This window comes from Adiantum capillus-veneris, chromosome 1, assembly GCF_014529385.1.
Source record: "Adiantum capillus-veneris isolate H3 chromosome 1, ASM1452938v2, whole genome shotgun sequence".
Taxonomy (NCBI): domain Eukaryota; kingdom Viridiplantae; phylum Streptophyta; class Polypodiopsida; order Polypodiales; family Pteridaceae; genus Adiantum; species Adiantum capillus-veneris.
This window is the reverse complement of record NC_140931.1, coordinates 121350498-121373937: the sequence shown is the minus strand read 5'-3', so window position 1 is coordinate 121373937 and position 23440 is coordinate 121350498. Positions and strand designations below refer to the sequence as shown.

At 45.5% G+C, this 23440-nt stretch overlaps 1 protein-coding gene across 1 annotated transcript in view; it reads right to left on the bottom strand.

Annotated features, from left to right (window-relative positions):
- Window positions 1-807: 807 nt before the first annotated feature.
- The window catches only part of LOC147465460 (protein CORTICAL MICROTUBULE DISORDERING 2-like), a 66576-nt gene continuing 43943 nt past the window's right edge, over window positions 808-23440 (bottom strand). The window contains exon 4 of the mRNA XM_086520301.1: window positions 808-2109. Within this exon, the coding sequence (XP_086376427.1) occupies window positions 1179-2109 (931 nt within the window). The 3' untranslated portion in view covers window positions 808-1178. The remainder of the gene's footprint in view (window positions 2110-23440) is intronic.

The window sequence follows — 23440 nt, the reverse complement described above, 5'->3', positions numbered from 1 at the left end:
ATGGGGCAATTGAATTTGGAGGGGTGCTTGTTCAACGCACTGTTCATGTGGATAGGACGCCTAGCAGTTGGTGGAGGTGCAAGGTGAGCAACAGGAGAACTTGGTCTTACTCCCCATGAGGATGAGGCTCAGTAAGACAGTTCAAGACATGAGGGGGCAAGATAGCTGGGCAGGTAGCGGGTTTGCATCCACAGACGCAAGGTGGAATTTAGCACAGGCAACTTTTTTTCAACACTCCATCCGCCTCGAGATGCCCATTTTTCTCTCCCTCCGTTGATCCCATCACTCCCAGCCCATGGAAATTAGTGTTGTGGCTAGGGCACCCTGGGCTTTCTGGATTGTGCACAACGTGAGCATCTCCCACAATCCCCACTTCCTCACCTTTCTCTTCCTTACCAGACCATGCTAATGACTAATGAGTATACAATCACCCATGGTTCAGAATTTTCCCAGGGTTGGTAGCTGTAAATACTTAACTACCTTTCTGCACATAAACGGTCAGTCCAGTAATAGCTTTATTGATGACTTCTACACTCGCATAAAAAGTCCTTCTGATTCATACGTCACATTCCTTTATCAGAAATGTGCTCTGCTTCAAAGGAAAATTTGAGTTAAAGCACAGAAGTAAGTCGTGAAAATAACTTGCTGTAACTGGTGCCGGACATTTCCAACCCCTGCCGCCACCCAAAAAGCAATAAAAGCCACAGCTTGCCACAGTGATTACTCAAGTTATGGAAATTGTGAACATCCTCCTTCAAAAATTAGCAGGCTTGATTCCCAAGGCTCTCAAGCTATTTTGAGAAATAATTTAGCAGAGAAAGAATGACTTGTATTATCATTGTTACTTATACAACAGGAAGATGCTAGCAAGGTTCGACAGCATGATGACATTTCACATCATCCACTGTGGCCTTGAGCTTATGCGAATGTAATGACATGATTGGTGTCAAAGAAAAGGTCATATGCTTTGTTACAACAGTAGAGGTGCCCAACCCGACACAAGCAAGAAGTTACCTCTCTCAATTTAGAAAAGACTTGCACTCACTCATTTGGAACCATCGGATTTATCCATGAGTCTGAGGAGAAACCAAATCTGCCACAGGGTTGTGCCACTAAGCATCTGCTGCACGGTCAACTGGGCAAATAAAAGAAAGCAGCTTGCGAAGCCCAGCATTCACCTAGCTTGAACCCAATGCAACTGCAGCAGATTCGACATGCTGTAATAAGTAATTGTAGATCTTTTTCCGAATGCGAGAAACAGTTACTGGCAGCTCAGTGCTATTCGGATCCTGCACCGTCATGTCCACCTGATCGAGCCAATCGTTCACCCGTTTTAGCTGTGATAGCATAGCGGCAATTTGAGACTTATCTTGCTGTATGGCTTTTGGAGCAGAAGCATCCGCATTGCCTTCGCCAGAGTTTGAACTCTGAAATCCATTATCTAACGCACTTTCCAGAAATTTCAAGAACCAGCTTTGAGATTCCTTTTGAAGTTTGGAAGCAAGTTCTGCAGTTTCCTGCAGCCCATCACCCTTCCTCCAGCCTACTCCAAGAGGTGTAGGCGAACACTGAGCACTTAAATCAGAATCAGTTCCAGATTTGGACCCAGTTGCCACCTTATTGGCCACTCCATTAGGTGAACGCTTGAAGGGAGATTGCCCCATCTTCAATGAGTTCGTTTGCTTTAATTCAGATACTTCCCATGCATTAATGTTCTTTTTCTCGTTCCCACTACAGGGGCTCAATGGCTGCAGCCCATTGCTAAGAACCAGCATTGCTTTTCCCTTGACAGAATCTTTCTTGGTAGTCGTACTAGCCGAGCTGCATGTTTGCCTGGTCATTAATGAGAACGCAGCCATATCAGTTGACAAGGCCGCAGTCACCCACAAATTTGCCCTTTTGGCCTTCTCTGAAGCAATATTTTTAAAGCGCTCTGTATCAGCTTGACCTGTCTCCACGCCATCCACTACTTTGCAAGCATCCCTGACACCAGCAAAAGCATCAGCAACAGCAGTGGCTTGAGCAACCGCTTGTTGAAGCTCTAAGAATTGCTCGATGGAAGGCTCTGGCTGCTCGACCTTTGCTGCAGAACAAAGCTCAGCAAACGTGCTGCAAGTCCAGACAAACTGTTACAACAATGAACTAGTACAAAAGAGGGCATGCCAACATCATGTCAGAAAAACGTTAGAATTGGCCAATGCACAATATTGCCAAAATATGTATAATTAAAAAAGCATCAGATTAACCAAGAAAAAGCCACTTGAGCGGCAAACTAAAATGCATAAAACCAGTTTCATCACCATAAACAAATATCTTCATGAATTGCTTCAAGCAAGTATGTGCAAGTCAAGAGATAACTTGGGGCTTAGAATTACTTCAATGAATCCAATCAGAAGAGATTTCACTGTATCTTATATGAAGATTTCATCAAAAGTACAGGATGCATCAACATAAGCAGCAAAACCAAAATTCACTTCCTTAGTTCAGCCAACTATGTAAAGCATAAAACCTGAGGTCTTGACACTCGCAAGCTAAACTTCACTCAAAAGGCACTGCAGATATCCAGATACAACAACAGAACTTCTGCCATGCCTTCTTCAAATACTGTGAAGATGATGAACAAGATAAAAGCATTGAGGAAGGGGTAAATTCTGGCCGTATGCACATCAACCGTTTAAAACGGGTCCTGCACATACATAACAGATACACACCCAGGAACATGCATATACCTACCTCTTTCTTGAAGAAAAAAAGGGATTGTACCCATTGCAATACATAAAAATCTACCATGAGTCACGCCACAATTATGGGAAAAACCCTACAACATATAGAATGCTCTCAGTGGGAAAAATACCCAGATAACCACAGGATACCAAATACTGATTCAATTACTGAGAAGGGGCACGAGGTCTACTGGCTATGTGGCACCTGCAAAATTATGCCAGCCCTCATGGAAAGGCTAGTCGGTCTGTCCTCTTAAGAGTGGCATGTCAATGAGCATGAATAGCATTGTCAATCTCTAGCATGTGGGTAGCAATCCCACACCAAATCCCATTTGCACTTCCAATGAGATCTGCATCTAACAAAGAGGCCTCTGACCAAGATGCGGCCGGACCATCATTGTCACAACTTGTTGACGTGTCAAACCACTGAAGACGAGGGTTGGGCACCCTAGCCCGAACCCTAGCCAACCTACAGATCCCAACTGAGGGGCCTAAACCCTAGCAGAAGCAGAAGAAGATAAAGTTATTACCAACTTACAGATTCTTGCCGAGTGGCCTAAAAGTACAAGGAATAGGATTTTTAAATCCTAACCCAATCCCAACTTGCTGCACCCCGTCCGATAGGGCCTAAAGTCGTCCGATGGGGCCTAAAGTTAAGCGCGCGCACACACACACACAAAAGACTCGCGTAGCTGATGCTGACATAGCAGGCTGAAAAAACGCGCTGACATGCTGATGTTGTGGCAGTTGTACGGATGTCTGCATTTTAAGCTGCTGATGTGACAGCTGTATGAATTTTCATATTTGCGATGGCTACTTTTTAGCGCTAGCTTTTGGGCCAGATGCTTTTGGACTGGGCTGAAACGCTAATGTATCTGGGTTGGAGACGGGCTGTTGAAAAACGCTGATGCTGGCTGATATGGTCTGCTGAAAACGCTGCCACAGGTTGATAGAAAACGCTGATGCAGGCTGATAGAAAACGCTGGTTGGCTGATCTGCAAACGCTGAATGCTGAAATCCCTGGCGCTAGGGCTGAAAGTGCTTGATGAAAACGCTGGTCTTGCTGAGGAGAAACACTAGAGGGCCTGCTACAGGGTCTGCTTGTGCTCTCTTGGTTTCTTTTGCCTCTACTCATTGACTGCCAGGTTTCTTTTACTCTGATGCGTGGAACGTGCGATACTTGAACTTCATAAAGGTCCGCAATGCTTGCTTCTTTGGGCCGTGCCGGAAGCGACACAAAGTCATCTGTGGCTGCTTCAATGTTCCATCTGCGTCTATGGACGTAGGTCCACCTTCTTCAAGAATCTCCGAGGAGGAAAATTCCCAAAATCACTTCCAACACAAAGTCATGAACATACCCATTCCATGTAGAGTGACTGGGAAAATACCAATCTTTCTAAATGACTGTGCATGTAATGCAAATGAACAAAGTGATGGAGTGACGGAGTGCCAAATCGTTCACCAAACATACGCAAAAAGTGAGATCGAATCTTGACTTTTTGACCTAAACCTATCAACTGTGGCAAATCACAACAAAAATGCCAATGCTTTATGGACAATCTTTCTTGTGCTCTTTCTGAGACTGTGTAATGCCAAGGAAGAGACATGGAATGTGAATTCCTTGAATGTAAACTTTTCTTCTTTTCAAGAAAAATCCGCATACATTCGTGCTCATCCGTGAGTGAGCCATGTACATCGTACAATACGACATGCCTATGAAAAGGGAACACATAAAGATGGTGATGAACATACAAGAAACCGTCACGAATGAAACACTCAAAACATGTGTGCTGACTAATCATGCAAACACACAATACTTCCTGAGTGGGTTCTGTGGACCTTGACTCGAGAGCCAAGATCGGTTCTGCGCAATTGATCGTATCTGCAATGAGGTTAGCTTCACTAGAAAAAGCTTGCTAACCTCCAAGCGGGCTCTTTCGACAAGAGAGTCACCAATCACATCATGCATACTACCAGAATCAAACAAGACCAACATGTGTTGTCCATTCACATGACCTAACACTTCATGAGAGACTCATCAATGAGAGGATCAGGAGAAACTTTGGGACACAGGAGTAATCTCATTTATAGCATTAACAGAGAATGTGGGTTCTGTGGGTTCTTTGGGTTTGTTGGATGGGTTCTTAAAACATGTGCTCTTTATATGACCCTTGATGTGACATTGATAACAACGACCTTCCCTAGAATAAATGACTTGTTCTTCTGCCGTTATGTATCCTCCTAGAGTTCCTTGTGCAAATTTTTCATCTGAGGTGAGCTTAGGTTTAGCAAGTGTGCTAGCTTTACCCTTAGATTCATTTTGAGAGTTCTTGTCCGAAGGATTAGAGGAAGATTGGCTAGAAGAGTTACCATTCTGTGGGTTCTAAGGAGTCTAAGAAGTACTGTGAGAAGACTTGTTCTCCTTAGGCTTTCCCTTGTTGTGCTTCATCTCCTGTGCGAGAGCAATCGCTACCTCCTTTTTGAGATAGACAGGGTCGAAGACTTTGACATCAAACCTGATATAGTCATCCAACCCGAAAATAAAAGCCTCTTTGCGCTTCGCATCCGATTTGCATAATTGGGTGCTAAGCTAGAAAAAACGGTTAGAAAAAGACATGACTGGGTTACCATTTTGCTTGAGATTGCGTCAATCTTCCTTTAACCGCGCTAGGTACTGAGGTGGCAAGAACCACGCCTTGAGCTTGTCTTGGAAGTCGGCCCAATTAAAAGAAAGGGGCACGCCTTCCTCTAGGTGCGCGGCCAACTTCTTTTCTTGCCACGCTTGATACCAATTAATGGCATCACCGGCAAGATACATGGCTGCCGTCAAAAGTTTGCTATTTCTTGTCTTCTTAGTTGTTGCAAAATAAGCATTAAATTGATGCAACCAAGAATGAACAACATTAGCATCCATCTTACCGTCATACTTATTGAATGTCAACTTCTCCGTGACGAGGTTGTTGGAATCTCCTTCTTGACTTGTGTTACCTGATGATTCTTTGAGTGGCTCGGACTTCGAGGTGAGTACCTATAGGACCAACTCTTGCATGCGTTCGTCTCTCTGCGCCTCACGTTCTAATTCCAAGGCCGCTCGTCTTTCTTCGGCCACCATGCATGCTTGCTCACGCTCATGCTCCAAGGCTACCCTTCGTTCTTCGGCCGCCAAGCGCGCTTGCTCGCGCTCGCGATCAAAGGTTGCACGTTGCGCCTCTTGTTGTAGCATCATGTCCATCATCGTCTTGACCAAAGCCTCCATAGGATTTGGTGCAAACCGTGGCATTGATGGGGAAGGGGGGGAGTCGGAAAAACCTCCTGGTGGGAAATTTTTTCTTCTCCAACTCCATGCTCATCACCTTCACCAAAGTATCCATTCCGCTTCGGGTGATGACCATACACTGAGATCTTGGGTACTTAAGTTCACGAGGAACTTGGGTTCTTGTGGTTCTTGGGTTCTTGCGATTCTTGAGTTCTAAAGGGTCTTGAGGTTCTTTGGTTCTTTAGCGTGCACTTTGTGTTAGAGAAGGCTTTTCTCTTATCCAAGCTCAACTCTTCCCTGCAGGCGCACCCCTTGGCGGCCTTGCGCTCACACCAAAGTTGTTTTTTCCCACTGCACATCAATTGGCCGGCCGCTAAGTGCACGGTCCGCTCTCAATGAGTGAAAAGAGGAACAAGGGGAGGCCGGACAAGCCCTTCTTTCTTGGGTTATCTGTCACTCTTCAAAAACACAATTAGGAATCGATACGCCCAAGTGGACTTGGGTCCCGTGCGACCGCAACAAGCAAAAAAAATTCTTGTGTGCGTTCTTTCCTTGAGTGATACAGAACACTGCCAAAGCTCTGATACCAATGTAAGGTGCAGCGAAGTGAATGTTGAACTTTGCTCACGATGAGTGCTCCAAACTATGCTCACGGCATAGTAACAGGGAACGGGTGGAACGGACCCTAAATGTTCCGAAACGGCGTTTTGGACAAGTCCGGCTCCCGAAACGGAGTCGAGAATAGAACATCGTTCCGGAACGGGGTGTAATTGGAACAATGACCCGGAACGGGGGACAACGGGGCGGAACGGTGGAACGGGAATCCGGAACGGTCAAACCAAAAAGTCAACTTTTTTTTACTAGCCATTCGAGGGCATGTTTGGGGCTGTTTGGGGCTATTTGGAGGGCTGAGTTGGGGCTGTTTGGAGGCTCGTCACACCTCCTCCTCAAGCTCTCAACATCTCTACTAAGCTACTCTCCTTTCTAAAGCTTTAAGCTTGGACATGGAGCTTTAGCTTCTACCTGTTCTTTTTTGGCGGAAAGCACAACACCCTGAAAGAACAAATGTGGCTTCTTCCTCTCTTTCTCAGGCTCCATCCCTCCCTCTCGTGTCTCAAGCTCCATTCCTCTCTCTCTCTCTCTCTCTCTCTCTCTCTCTCTCTCTCTCTCTCTCTCTCTCTCTCAAAAGAGTCAAACTCCATCCTTGTCTCAAGCTCCGTCATCGCAAAACATGTCTATATATGGCTTTAATTAGGATGGTCGAATTCAAAAGCTTAGCTTATAGTTTTTCACTAACATATGAGCCTATAATACATATAATATATATAGTTTCTTTCGTCACGTTCCCGTTCCGGTCCCCCCTCCTCCCTCCCGTTTCCCTCCCGTTCCGCATCCTTCCGTTCTCGTTCCCCATTCCCGTTCCGAGTAACTATGGCTCAAGGGTTCCTTTTACTTACGGAAGGGAGAGCCTTCCGTTCCTTTAGTGAGAGAGTGCAAATGATCACAAACAAAGTGAATGACTCTGTGAATGAAGGTGCTGAGAGTGAGAGAGATAGAGAGAAGAATACGACACCTGACTGTTGTCAAATCCTCCTCCTAGGGCCCCTCTCTCAATGGCGAGAGAAGTCTATGCTATTGATTGCACAAATCTGGTACAAAGGTGCTGATGCAAGTTCTTGATGCTATGATGCAATGATAGTCTAAGTCGGTGACAATGGCAACGACGAGGGCGACAACGATGCTGACGACTGCTGGCTGAAAACGCTGTCTTCAGAGGCTGGAAACGGGCTGTTGAAAAACGCTGACGCTGGCTGATATGGTTTGCTGAAACCTCTGCCACAGGTTGATAAAAAACACTGATGCAGGCTGATAGAAAACGCTGGTTGGCTGATTCGCAAACACTGGTGTAGGCTGATCTGCAAATGCTGAATGCTGAAATCCTTAGCCCTAGGGCTGAAGGTGCTTGATGAAAATGCTGGTCTTGCTGAGGTTCTTGCTGAAGAGAAACACTAGAGGGCCTGCTGCAGAGTCTGTCTGTGCTCTCTTGGTTTCTTTTGCCTCTACTAATTGACTGCCAGGTTTCTTTTATATTAATTTAGCAAATTTGCCCTACCCAGTTTCCCAACAAAGTCACCTATTAATAATAAGTGAAAAATGCATAAATAGGGGAAATGGGTTCTATGCACTGTGAAACGCTCATGATGGTTACTGAATGTCATGCTGATGATCATGCTGTGTGCAACCAGAGGATATGCAACTACTCTAAGTGCCTAGAGTCCTAGACATGCACGCCCCGCACACACGCTCACACAGGTGCCAGAACACTTCCTAAGCTAACATGAACCCTGGACCTGAAGTCTTGTCCACATACACATAGGGTTAGATGTGCATGTGACAGCTTGGAAGGGGTGATGACGTGGCAATTGTACGGACCCATGAATTGCACTGCTCGCGTGGCAGGCCTACGAACTTCCATGATTTGCAATGCTGACATGGCACCTGTACGGATTTCCACAAATCGAGCTGGCAGCCCTAGCACTAGCTTTAGGGGCCCAGATTCTTTTAGACTTGACGCTTTTCATATGTACTGCTTTTGGAAGGCCTAGGGCCTATAAATAAAGTGCCAAGGCCTCAATTTCAGGCAAATAAGCTTGGGAGCGGGAGCGCTATTGAGACGAAGATCCTCGGACATTGTACTTTGTGACACAATAATAATAAAGAGATATCGAAAGGGGAGCCAGTCTCTGGGTCCAATCACTCTAGGCGCAGAACTACGCCGTGCGTGTGTCCTCTCTCTCTCTCTCTCTCTCTCTCTCTCTCTCTCTCTCTCTCTCTCTCTCTCTCTCTCTCTCTCTCTCTCTCAGTTCTTTCAAATTGCTCTCATGTGTTGTGGTAAATTCCCAACTTGGAGTGTCCAAGTCTGTTTCAGCTTTACAATTTCTCCAACAATTTGAAAACATCTATGCCCTGGGGAGCTACTCAAAAGAATCAAAGATCTATCGAGCCACCACTTTTCTCAGAGCCAGTGCCATGCAATGGTGGATGTCTATAGCTACCAAGCCGCACACTCCAAGGACTTGGCAAGCACGAAAATTTTTGCCCTAAGTTACATGACATTTGACATCTTCCTTCGGAGTGCAGTGTCACGTGCACACATGTAGCTGCTTTTCATAGGCCAAGGGCCTTTAAAAATGTGCAGAGGGCTTAGTCTCTGGCACTCTTTCAAGTGAAGGTGCAGAGCGTGAGTACCGGCATTGTACCGAGTTCAAGTAATATAAAAAACTACTGAAAGGGGCACCAAGGTATGGGGCCACTGCTCTCTCAGGGTGGAACTCAGCCACTCCCCGTCTTGTGCCATGCCTCTCTTTCTGTTCAATTGTTATTTGAAGTGCTTAAAGTTGTCCAGTCTGTTCTTTTTTCTTGGCACGTGATGCCCCGTCCCGTGATAGTGGTATCAGAGCTTCAAGCGTATGCTTTGCTGAAAGCATACCAGTCCTACCAAAGAGGAGACAGAGCAAGATGGCGCTTCCAAAGATCATTTACAAGAGAAGGATCAAGGATTTTTCAAGCTGTTGTTTTTCTCAGAGGCAGTGCCATCCAATGGTAGGTGTATATAACTACCAAGCCGGTCACTCCAAGGACTTGGTAAGCTTTCAAGAAAAAATTTGCCCAACGTTAAATGCCCTCAGACATCTTCCTTCCGAGTGTAGCTTCTGGCAGGTGGAATATCTTGAAATGCTTGCCACAGAAACCCTTGCAGATTACGACTTGAAATTTCTCGACATCTCTCATCAGGTGTCTCTTCTCGAGCTAAAAACCTTGGAGGTCCAGAGTGATTGCTCTGTCTTGAGACTACCATCACCCCTACAGGAGCATTGTCTGTCCAAGAGCTTATGGACCATACTGCAGTCGGCTACAACCTTATGGGAGAAATCTAACCTAATTTTGGTGCAGGTTTCAGAACGGAAGACCTGACTTTCAACTCGACTAATGTCAGAAATGCTTTATCAGTTTGATTTAGCCACGTACGGAGCTTGTTGATGCTCAAGCCCAGGTACTTCATGCGGCTCAGGAGGATAGGGAACACTCGCATGTTGCGGAGTCAGGGGCTCCAAAACAGGTCCCTCCTGTGCTTGAACAGGTGGCTAGAACGCCTATTCCACAGGTTATGCCAGTTCAGCCCGCCACCTTTCAGAGCCAGCATGTTGTCTTGAATGGACAGGGAACTGGATACCAGGCTATGCACTCAGTTTTTCCACCACCCACGGTACATCCTGGGTATTTCGGGGGTGGATCAGTGTTTCAAAGTATGGCTGGTTATGCGCCTGGAAGTCAGTCGTACATGCCAAGTACAGTGTTCGGGGGTATGCAAGGCATCATGCCAAACCCCATGTATGGTAGTGTCGGCATGCAGTAGGGTTTTCAGAGTAACCACGGCCAGTTTGGGGTGCCACAGGGTCATTTTGGCAAGGCTGGTTTTTCTGGACAGCAGCCAGATATTGCACCTCTGACGCAAAATGTGAATGGCCAAGATGTGCCCATCATGCCTACTACAGTGCCCATGTTGCAGACCATCCCTTATGACAACTTGGGGGCACTGGAGAAGCCGAAAGCTTACAAAGAGGGTGGTGCAGCTGTAAAGTTCAGTACTTTCAGTGGCTTTGAAGATAAAGCAAAGGCTCTTACCTTCCTCCAACAGTTTGATACAGCTTATGCGGGAGGGAATTTTACAGAGGCCTCAAAGGTCAGGAAAGCTGCCACTTTCTTAAAGGACAATGCGCTTACATGGTGGACGACATTGTTAAAGCAAGGACAGGCACCCGCCACTTGGGTTTACTTCAAGAAAATGTTTGCATTTGCTTGGCTGTCAAATGAATTTAAAGCCGACGTCATGACGGATTGGCACCAGCTTACTTCAGCTTCGTGCAAGAGCTTGCTGGAGTAGAAGCCCTTTGTGAAAACGGCTCCTGATGCGTCACAAGGGTCAGAAAAGGCCACCAAAGACAAGGATTCAAAAAGGACTTCTGGAGTGCAGGCAAAGAAACAGAAAAGGAAGCCTTTCGTGCGCAAGTTGCTCGAGGAAAAGAAGGTCCTAATGGCTGAGAACAAATGCTTTATATGCGAGCAGCCTGGTCACTTTTCTATCAATTGTCCACAAAGGAAAAGGCCAGCTGACTTAGAGGATAAAGAAGACCAGAAAGGCAAGAAGCCTAAACCCACGGCAGGTTTAGTGCCAGACATGGTGGGTGACAAGCCCAGCACAGATGCCAGTGAGTTATGCAGGGCATGGGGTAAAGTTAGGGATCAGACAGGACTAATCTTCTTTGATCCAGGTGCCAAAGCCAACTTTATCTCACCTGGAGTTAGCTATGAAGCTAGGCATCAGAGCTGAAGAGATGGGATACACAACAGAGGCAAGGTTGGCATGTCCTGGCCACACAGAGTGTGTTACTCCCATCATTGGAAAGTTGCGTCTGCATATTCAGTCGTATGTGGAAACAGAAGAGTTATACATCATGCCGCTGGAAGGTTGTGACGCCTTGTTGGGGATCCCGTGGATGTTCCGAGTGCATGGAGTCTTGGATGCCTACAACAAAAAGATCACTGTACAACATAGGGGCAAAACTCACATCTTGGATGTAAAGCTTAAAGGAGAGTCACTCCCTATTGTATCTGCTTCTGCTATCACTTCTGTAATAAAGAATCATCTTTCTGTGTACTTGATTTTTGCACGTGATGTCTCAGATAGTGATCAGTCAAATTTATCTGTGTTAGATAAAGAAAGGTCAGCATTTTTGCAAAAGTTTAGTGACTGTTTTTCTTATTCATTACCGTCGCAATTTCCGCCAGAGAGACCTGAGGACCATCGGATAGATTTGGTGCCAGGATGTAGCCCACCAAATAGACCTCCCTACAAGGTTAGTGCGGCGCAGCAGAAAGAGATAATGGGCCAGGTAGAGGAGTTATTAGAGAAGGGGCTGATTCAGCCTAGTTCTTCACCCTTTTGCTCCCCAGTGCTCCTAGTGCAGAAGAAGGATGGCTCATGGCGCATGTGTATTGATTACCGTGCGTTGAATAAGAATACCATTAAGAATAGGTTTCCTATTCCTAGAATTGATGATATTCTCGATCGTTTAGAGGGTGCTACAATTTTCAGCAGGATAGACCTTAAGAGTGGGTACCATCAGATTCGTATAAGGCAAGAGGATGTGCACAAGACTGCGTTTAGAACGACATTTGGTCTTTATGAGTTTCTAGTGATGCCGTTTGGGCTAACAAATGCTCCTACCATGTTCAACAGAATGATGGACCGGATTTTCCGCTCGCATCAACAGTTTGTTGGGACGTTCTTCGATGACATGATAGTGTATTCGAAGAATGAAGAGGAGCATAGGTGTCACTTGACCATTGTGTTCGAAGAGCTTCGCAGTCACAGGTTACTTGTCAATCCTAAGAAAAGTGAATTCTTCCTCCAAGAGATCCACTTTCTGGGTCACATAGTCTCAAAAGATGGTGTTAGAATGGATCCCGCAAAGGTCGAAGCTATCAAGACATGGCCAGACTTGAAGACTGTGCACGATGTCAGAAGCTTCTTGGGATTGTGTTCCTACTATAGAAGGTTTATCAGAAATTTTGCAGAGATAGCATCGCCTCTTCACGCTTTGCAAAAGAAAGAGGTCACTTTCAGATGGACCCAAAAAGAGATTTCAGCTTTTAGTCTCTTAAAGGAAAAGTTGACTTCAGATCCAGTTATTGTTTTGCCAGATCTTAGGAAGTCATTTGTGGTCCAATGTGACGCGTGTGGCAGTAGCATCGCAGCAGTGCTAATGCAAGATGGACGGGTAGTAGCTTATGAAAGCCGAATTTTGCAAGGGCCAAAGAGGACTATGCAAGTCTATGAGAAAGAGCTCTTGGCCGTGATTCACGCGCTTTCTAGCTGGAAGCACTACCTCTTAGGTGCTGATTTTGTTGTCCAAACAGATCATTAGACCTTGCGATATTTCTTGACACAGTCAAAGTTATCCGAAAAGCATATGCGATGGGCAAACATTCTTTCCATGTTCCACTTCCAGATCATGCATGTGGAAGGCAAGAAGAATGTTGTGGTTGATGCGTTATCAAGAAAGCCACAAATTTCAGCTGTCAATTCCTTATCATCATGAGCTAGATGACATGAAGGATGAGTATATTGCTAATGAAGATTTTGCAACAATCTTTGAACAGTTACAAGAGGGTCAACATCACGAGCACTACCTCCTCAGAGATGGTTTTATGATGATGCATGGCAGACTTTGTGTCTCTAGGCCACTGCGACATAAGGTCATGGAAGAGAGTCATGTCCCACCGTATACAGGGCATCGTGGCATTGATGCAACAGTTAAAGCGGTAGAGACATTCTTCTATTGACCTACCTTGAGGAGAGATGTGGATGCCTTTGTGCGAGCATGCATAGTTTGCCAAAAGGTCAAGTTTGACAGGCAAAAGGCACCAGGGTTGCTACAACCACTGCCGATTCCGGATAAGCCATGGGAAAGCATTGCTATGGACTTTATCTTTGATCTTCCAAAAACGCCAACAAGGAATGATGGTATATGGACCATTATTTGTAGGTTCAGCAAGCAGGCCCGTTTTATCCCTATCAGGAAGAAGATAAAATCTGATCAGATGGCACGCTTGTTCATATACAATGTGTTTAAGTACCATGGTATGCCACAAATGATTATCAATGATCGTGATCCTCGCATGACCAGTTTGTTCTGGAGAGAATAGTTTGAGAATATGGGCACTACGCTCAAGTTCTCGTCTTCGTTTCATCCACAAACTGATGGACAGTCAGAAGAGGCTAATTCTATTGTCTTAGATCTGCTCAAATGCTATGTGTCAGATAATAAGGGCAAGTGGGAACAATATTTGCCTATGCTTGAGTATGCATACAATAATACGGTGCATTCGTCTACTGGCAAAGCACCTTTTGAGATTGTTGAAGGCGGCAAAAAGGTTCCTCTCATTTTGCATACAAAGGACAAGATCTTTGAGGCAGATCGATATGTTGAGAACATGGATGAGATGTATAAGAAAATTAAAGTTGCCTTGGAGAAGACTCCGGCAAAGCAGAAAAAGGCTGTTGATCGTCACCATCGTGAATTGCTGTTATCACCTAGTGATTGGGTTCTATTAAGGTTCGAAAAGGCAAGGTTAAAGAAGATGAAGGGCAAGGAACAGCTGTTTCCTAAGCTCAGCATGCATTACTATGGGCCTTTTCAAGTGCTTGACAAGATCAGCGATGTGGCTTACAGGCTGAAATTGCCTGATGCGTGGAAGATTCATAATGCGTTTCACGTGAGTCTTCTAAGACCCTTCGTGGGTGATGTGCCAGAAGATATGCCAGATGAGGATCAGCCAGAAGTTGAGGAACTTGATGAGATCCTGGTACCTGAGCAAGTTTTGGCACATAAGGATAGAAAAGTTAAAGGACAAGTTGTAAGACGCTATTTGGTGAAGTTCAAGAACTATCCGCCTATGGATGCAAAGTGGATGGAAGAGCATGAACTGTCAGAGTCACCAAATGTATTGCAGCTTTACCTTGAAGCCTTTGGGTTACAGCCTACTTATGCCCCAACCCAACGTGTGCAAAGGAGGGGTAATGATAGAGCTGGTACATCAAATGTACATATGAATTCAGTGTAATAGATGGAAATGACAAAAGTATGAAGGCCTCATTAAGTCATTTGTATCTATAATATATATGTTATGACCTTTCTTGCGGATACATGCGATGCTAAAAGAGTGTTAATAGCACAAGATCATCAGTGGCGTGTATTTATGGTATGCAATCGAGGACGTTTGCGATTTCAAGAGGGGGGTATGTCACGGGGACGTGGCAATTGTTAACTATGTCACGATGATGTGGCAACTGCTAACTTTAGTTGTTGGTTTCTTTCCAAGGGGTTTTGTTTTATTTTTGAGACCCTCTTCTTGAAGTAGCAAACGGTCGGACATTGCATGGCCAATGTAAACGGTAGTTTCACCCGCAGATGGGTAGTGGTCGGCACTGGAATTCGTATGGTAAGAGGATGTCTAGGCTCAAAGCAAGATCATATAGGTCCCCCCATCGCACTTAGTAAGTTGGTGGATACTAGGAAGTGAACTCAATAAAGGCCTAAATTCAAGGAGTGACTACCAACAGAAAAGTATCCGACAGTTGGGCCACATTGCATTTTTGGATGCGGTCCCAATGAGGATAGATGGTCAGAAGACCAGTTGGAGCCCAATAGAAGCATCTCCTAAAATTTAGGAAACTGCTATTTAGTATTTTGGGCCGAGAAATGTGCTCGCGTCATTACCTCCGGTATGACTAGGATAACATTTTACAACTCTGCCGTGAAGTCAACTGGGCGATCAGTTGGGATAATTTTAAGCGGCGAACCCAAAACGAAAAAATGCTTGTAAATGCGTCAAGTGTCACATTTTTGTGCACTTTCCAATGCAAGGAAGAATTGGCGCTGATTTTATAACTGGGAGGCTCATTTGCAACTCTCTGTCACAGGTTAAGAGCTATGGAGTGCTTCCTTTCCCTCTTATGTACAGTGCGGTGCCAGGAGTGATGCCCTGCACGCTACGCACTGCTCTCTCTCCCCCCTACGAGCAGTATGTTATGCCCCACTAGTGGGCTTTTCATTTGACCAATGTACAGTTATGTGGGTTCATGCGCGATTGCCGAGGCAAGAGCCTCTTGCACAGGTACTGGATTAGCTATCGGCTAATCCCCCGCAGGTACACGTGAATTCGGAGAGGTTTCACGTCAGAAATCTCATGCGATTCAAAGGGCAAGTATCCCTACATGTGCGGGAGCTCGAGGTCTTGCTACAGATGTGACCAGCACACGAAACGGAGCCCAAAACAGGGAATTACAGCCTGCTGTGTATTTTTGCAGGTTTAGGGTTTCGGCCCTAAACGGACCCTAATACCCCCAAGAGGTTCGGGGACGCGAGGGGACCGCTGTACAGGTGAACTGGCGCATTTTCGGGGCAGAAAACAGAGAATTCAGCGTGCTGCAAATTCTCGCCAGGTTTTGCAAAGTGTCCGTATGCGTCGGGAAAGTCACCTATTGCGTGGGAATACTGACTGTGAAGCGTCCTAGTACAGTTATGCTGCAGAAATCGGGCCAGAACAGGTGTTTCTTAGCCTAGATTGTGCGGGGCAGCTTGTAGGAGATCACAGGTTTTATTCCCTCTGTTAAAGAATAAAGAAATACCGAAAGGGGCGCCAATTTTGGGGCCTACAGGTTGTCGGCGTCTGCTTGGAGCATTCTAGCTCCCGAGCAGTGTGTGTACTTAGGTGTTAATCCCCGTTACAGGTTACCTTTGCAAAGTGCTTTGTGTATGTGTCTAAAGTAAAGAATTTCGGGTGAAAGCCAACGCCTACCGCCCTACGGGCCGGTTTCACCTGCACACACCACACTGCTCTCTATCCCCTACGTGCAGTTATGTGATGCCCTGCAAGAGGGCTCTTCATTTGACTGATGTACAGTTGTGTGGTTTCATGCTTTTGTGCTGAGGCAAGAGCCTCCTTGAGCAAGAACAAGGGTAGCTAACTGCTTTTCAAAGCAGGCACAGGTGAGGGTCATAACCTCACCGTACAGGTGCGTTTTCAACGCTGTGTTTGCGTTGTAGATTGATTGTTTTCCAGCCATACAGACGCCAGAACCATTGGAAATAGTGTCCCACTGGCAGAGGACAGTTAGGGGACTGTTTGGGGCTGAAAACAGGGCAAAAACCAGTAAATACAGCGTGCTGAATTTACTGTTTTTGGGCAGGAATCAGAGGGTTTATGCCAGTGGAAGTGAGTTCCAACAGGGGATTTGGTTTCACGCAAGTTTTGGGGCTGTTATGTTGCCGAAATTGGATATAGACAAAGGATTCCCAGGACTCTACTTTGTAAATTTACCCTCTCAAAGTATAAAGAAATACCGAAAGGGGCGCCAATTTTGGGGCCTACAGGTTGTCGGCGTCTGCTCGGAGCATTCTAGCTTCCGAGCCGTGGGTGTACTTAAGTGTTAATCCCCGTTGCAGGTTACCTTTGCAATGCGCCATGTGTGTGTCTAAAATAAAGAATTTCGGGTGAAAGCCAACGCCCACCGCCCTACCACGGGCCGGTTTCATCTCGGTGACGAATCCCGTCACTGAGAAGTTGACGTTCAGTAAGTATGACGGTAAGATGGCTGCTACTATTATTCATTCTTGGTTGCATCAATTTAATGCTTACTTTACGACAGCTAAGAAAATAGGAAATAGCAAGGTTTTGACGACAGCCATGTACCTTGCCAGTGATGCCATTAATTGGTACCACAAATGGCAAGAGGCACAGTTGACCACGCATCTAGAGGAAGTCGAAGAAGGCGCGCCCCTTTCCTTCAATTGGGCCGACTTCCAAGACAAGCTCAAGGCGGGGTTTATGCCACATCAGTACCTAGCACGATTGAAAAACGATTGGCGCAGTCTCAAGCAAAATGGTATGCCAATCATGTCTTTCTCTAATTGTGTTTTGCAGCTTGGCACCCAATTACACAAATCGGATGATGAGCGCAAAGAGGCATTCATTTATGGATTGGACGAGTATATCAAGTATGATATCGAAGTACTCGATCCAATAGATCTCAACAAGGCGGTAGCGATTGCTCTCGCACAGGAGATGATGCACAACAAAGGAAAGCCTAAGGAGAACAAGTCTTCTCACAGTACCTCTCAGACTCCTAAGAACCCACAGAACGGTAAGAATGGTAAGAACGGTAACTCTTCTAGCCAATCTTCCTCTAATCCTTCCGAAAAGAACTCTCCAAATGAATCTAAGGACACTTGCTAAACCTAAGCTAACCCCACATAAAAAATCCGCACAAGGAATCATAGGAGGATACATAACGGCAGAAGAACAAGTCATTTATTCTAAGTAAGGTCGTTGTTATCAATGTTACACTAAGCGTCACATAAGACGAGATTGTCCTAAGAACGAACCTAAAGAACCCACAAAGGAACCCACAGAAATCACATCTTCTATTGATGCAATCAGAGACCACACTAATGTGTCCCAAGTTTTTCACGATCATGCCAATGCATCTCTCATGCATTGTTATGGTTATGTCAATGGTGTCGTATTCTTCTCTCTCTCTCTCTCTCTCTCTCTCTCTCTCTCTCTCTCTCTCTCTCTCTCTCTCTCTCTCTCTCTCTCTCTCTCTCTCTCTCTTTTTTGAAAAAATCAGGGCTGTATATTACTGAGTACAATATAATCCCCAGCGGATGCCAAAATAGCCTATCATGTGGGGTGTACAAGCTAAATGTAAGGGTGAGAGCCACTATAGTGACAACTCGACTAGAACAATCTCGTGGTGGTCTGTGTGATGAGTGGAGGAGATCTCTCTCTCTCTCTCTCTCTCTCTCTCTCTCTCTCTCTCTCTCTCTCTCTCTCTCTCTCTCTCTCTCTCTCTCTCTCTCTCTCTCTCTCAGCACCTTCATTTGTAAGGTGCAACGGAAGTGAATGTTGAACTTTGCTAAAGATGAGTGCTCCGAACTGTGCTCAAGGTTCCTTTTACTTACGGAAGGGAGAGCCTTCCATTCACTTAATGAGAGAGTGCAAGTGATCACAAACAAAGTGGATAAACACTGTGAATGGTGTTGAGACTAAGAGATAGAGAGAGAAGAATACGACACCAGACAAGTTGTTAAACCCTCCTCCAAGGGCCCCGCTCTCGATGGCGAGAGAGGTCTATGCTATTGATTGCACAAATCTGGTTCAAGATGCTGATGCAAGTCGTGAGAGGCTATGATGCAATGTGGATCTAAGTTTGGAGACGACGGTTGGCTGAATTTGATATCTTCGTGCTGTCCTTATCTGCTAAAAATCGTTGGATCTACTGTTGATTTTGCTGCTGAAAACACTGAAGTCTGTTGCTGCAAAAACGCTATTGGTTCAAAAACGTTGATCTGCAGCTAGACAAAAACGTTGAATTCTACAGGCGCAAAAACGTTGGACTGCTGGCTTTGAATTGCTGGTTTGCATTGCTGAAAAACGCTGATATGCCAAGGCTGAAAACGCCAATGTTTCAAGGCTGAAAACGCTAGGGTTTCGGGGGGGGGGGGGGGGGTGTTCTTGCTTGGGAAGCTTTCCAGAGGGCCAACTGCAACTTGGTGCCTGTGCTCTCCTTCCTCTTCTGCCAGATTCCACTAGCGCTAGGTTTTCTTTTATATTTTCTTGGCTCAATTGCCCTACAGAGTTCTCAACAAAAGTCACTTAAAAATTAAAAGTGAAAGATGTCAAAAATAGGAAAAATAGGTCTACGCACTGTAAAAATGCTCCTGATGGGTTATGATGGAAATATGATGGTCATGATGTGTGCAACCAGAGGATATACATCTACTCTAAGTGACTAGACATGCACGGTCTGCGAACAGACTCACAAAAGTGCCAAAACACTTCCCAAGCTAGGCTAACTGAACTGAATTGAACCCTTGTCATGAAGTAGCTTGTCCACGTACACATAGGATTAGATGTGCACGTGACATCCCCCCTTTTTCAAAGTGAGGTACTTGTACCGAGCTGTATGGCGTCGAGGGAGATCGACAACAGTGTCTGGAATCCTGTGAAGGACTCTTCGCCGACCCACGCATCAATACTTCAACTTCATAAAGGTCTACAATGCTTGCTTCTTTGGGCCGCGCCGAAAGCGACACAAAGTCACCTCCAAGCGGGCTCTTTCGACAAGAGAGTCACTAATCAAATCATGCATACTGCCTGGGTCAAACAATATGACAAAACGTTGACCCTTCACATGACCATAACACTTAATGAGAGACTCATCAATGGGAGGATCATGAGAAACTTGGGTCACACTCGTGTTCTCATTTATTGCATTGACAAAGGAAGTGGGTTCTGTGGGTTCTTTAGTTTCATTAGATTCAAGCTTAGGACATGTTCTTTTTATGTAACCCTTGATGTGACAATGAAAACAACGACCTTCCTTAGAATAGATGCTTTGTTCTTCCAACATGATGTATCCTCCTAAAATTCCTTGTTTTGCCTTTTCATCTTGGGTGAGCTTAGGTTTAGCAATTGTGTTAGCTTTACCCTTAGGTTCATTTGGAGAGTTCTTTTCTGAGAAACTATTGGAAGATTGGTTAGAAGAGTTACCGTTCTTACCATTCTTACCGTTCTGAGAAGTCTGAGTGGTACTTGTAGAAGTCTTGTTTTCCTTGGGCTTTCCCTTATTGTGCTTCATTTCTTGTGCGAGAACAATCGCTACTGCCTTGTTGAGGTCAATTGAATCGAGCACCTCGACATCATACTTAATATACTCGTCCAATCCATGAAGGAACGCCTCCTTGTATTCAGCATCCGATTTGCGTAATTGGGTGCTGAGCTGCAAAACATGAATAGAGAAAGACATAACAGACATATCATTTTGCTTGAGACCGCGCCAATCGCATCTCAACCGTGCTAGGTACTGTGGGGACATAAACCACGCCTTAAGCTTGTCTTAGAAGTTGGCCCAATTGAAGGAAAGGGGCGTGCCTTCCTCGGCTTCCTCTAGGTGCACGGTCAATTGTCCTTGCCATGCGTGGTACCAATTAATGGCATCATCGGCAAGGTACATAGCTGCCGTCAAAACCTTGCTATTTCCTATCTTCTTAGTTGTCGCAAAATAAGCATTAATTGATGCAACCAAGAATGAATAATCGAAGCATCCATCTTACCATCATAGTTACTGAACTGGATCTTCTCTGTGACGGGGTTGTTGGAGTCCGAATCTCGGCTTGCGCCACTTGATGAACTACAAACATCTTTGGCCGGCTCGGGTTTCGAGGTGAGAACCTGTCGGACCAACTCTTGCATTCGTAGGTCTCTCTGCAGGTCACGCTCTGTCTCCAAGGCCGCTCGTCTTTCTTCGGTCGCCAAGTGTGCTTGCTCAATAGTTGCCTTTCGTTCAGCTTTTCTTTCTTTTCGTTCCTCGGCCGCCAAGCGCACTTCACGATCCAAGGATGTCTGTCTGTCTTGGCGTTCATGCTCCGCGGCAACGCAATTCGCTTCTTGTTGTGCCATCATATCCATCATCGACTTGACCAAGCCTCCATAGGATTTGGTGCAATCCGTGGCGTAGATGGGGAAGGGGGAGGGTCAGAAAAAACTCCTGGTGCGAAAAATTCTTCTTCGCCACTACCATGCTCATCACCTCCATGCGAAGTATCCATTCCGCTTCGAGTAATGACCATACACTGAAGTCTTGGGTTCTTAAGTTCGCGAGGAACTTGGGTTCTTGTGGGCCTTGGGTTCTTGGATTCTTGAAGTTCTTGAGTTCTTGAGGTTCTTAAGGGTCTTAAGGTTCTTGAGTCTTGAGGTTCTTCTTTAGCTTGTAATTTGTATTAGAGAAGGATCTTCTCTTTATTCGAGCTCTTCTCTTTCCTGCGGGCGCACCCTTAGCGGCCTTACGCTCACACCAAGGTTGCTTTTTCCCACCTCACGTCGATTGGCCGGCCGCTAAGTGCACGGTCCGCTCTCAATGAGTGAAAAGAGAAACAAGGGGAGGCTGGACAAGCCCTTCTTTCTTGGGATTCCTGTCACTCTTCAAAAATACGATTAGGAATCGACACGCCCAAGAGGACTTCAGTTACGTGCGACCTCAACAAGCAAAAAACAAAAAATGTGGTTCTTTCCTTGAGTGATACAGAACACTGTCAAAGCTCTGATACCAATAGCGGAAGTGTGTTTAACTTTACTCAAGATGAGTGCTCCGAACCGTGCTCAAGGTTTCTTTTACTTACGGAAGGGGGAGCCTTCCGTTCCTTTAATGAGAGAGTGCAAGTGATCACAAACAAAGTGGATAAACATTGTGAATGAAGATGCTGAGACTGAGAGATAGAGAGAGAAGAATACGACACCAGACAAGTTGTCAAACCCTCCTCCAAGGGCCCCTCTCTCGATGGCGAGAGAGGTCTATGCTATTGATTGCACAAATCTGGTACAAGATGCTGATGCAAGTCGTGAGGCTATGATGCAATGTGGATCTAAGTTTGGAGATGACGGCGACGACGAGAGCGGCGAAGACAACGGCTGGCTGAATTTGCTATCTCCGCGTTGTCCTTTATCTGCTGAAAATTGTTGGATCTACTGCTGATTTTGTTGTTGAAGACGCTAAAGTCTGCTGCTGCAAAAACGCTGACCCTGCTGGTTCAAAAACGCTGATCTGCTGCTAGACAAAAACGCTTAATTTTGCAGGTGCAAAAACGTTGAACTGTTGGCTTTGAATCGTTGGTTTGCATTGCTGAAAAACGCTGATATGCCACGGCTGAAAACGCCAACGTTTCAAGGCTGAAAACGCTAGTGTTTCAAAGCTAAACGCTAGGGTTTCTGGGGGGGGGGGGGGGGGGGAGGGGGGGTCCTTGCTTGAGAAGCTTTCCAGCGGGCCTGCTGCAACTTGGTACCTGTGCTCTCCTTCCTCTTCTGCCAGATTCCACTAGCGCTAGGGTTTTTTTTATATTTGCTTGGCTCAATTGCCCTACCCAATTCCCAACAAAAGTCACTTCAAAAATAATAAGTGAAAAATGTCAAAAATAGGAAAAATAGGTCTATGCACTGTAAAAATGCTCCTGATGGCTTCTTATGGAAATCTGATGGCCATGTTGTGTGCAACCAAAGGATATGCATCTACTCTAAGTGTCTGGACATCCACGATCTGCGAACAGACTCACAAAAGTGCCAAAACACTTCCTAAGCTAGGTTAATGAACTGAACTGAACCCTTGTCGTGAAGTAGCTTGTCCATGTACACATAGGGTTAGATGTGCACGTGTCACGTGACACATCCAACCCTATGTGTAAGTGGACAAGCTACAGCATGATCAGGGTTCAGTCAATCCAGTCAGTCTAGATTAGAAGTGATCTGGCACTTTTGTGAGTCTATTCGTAGACCGTGCATGCCCAATCACTTAGTGTAGATGCATACCCTCTGATTGCACACAACATGATCATAAGCATTCCCATCAGAATCCATCAGAATCCTTCAAAATCCTTTAGGGGAATTTCCAGTGCATTTAGCCTATTTTACCTATTTTTGACATTTTTCACTTATTATTTTTAAGTGACTCTTGTTGAAAAGTAGGTAGGGCAAATTGAGTAAGTTTGTATATAAGCAAACCTAGACTAGCACTAAATGGCAGAAGAGGTAGCAGGAGCTCCATGCTCAACAGGCAACTTCTCCGCAGAACCCATCAGAAGGCCTAGCGTTTTGCAGATTCAAGGACCTAGCGTTTTTTTTCCATCAAGATCAGCCAACGATTTGCTTTGCAGATTCCGACGACAGCAAGACCACAAGCCTAGCATTTTGATCCCAGATCTTTACGGCAAGCATACCCTAGCACCTAGCACTTTTGGAGACCCAACACCTAGCGTTTTTGGAGAGTTCAGCATGGCGATTT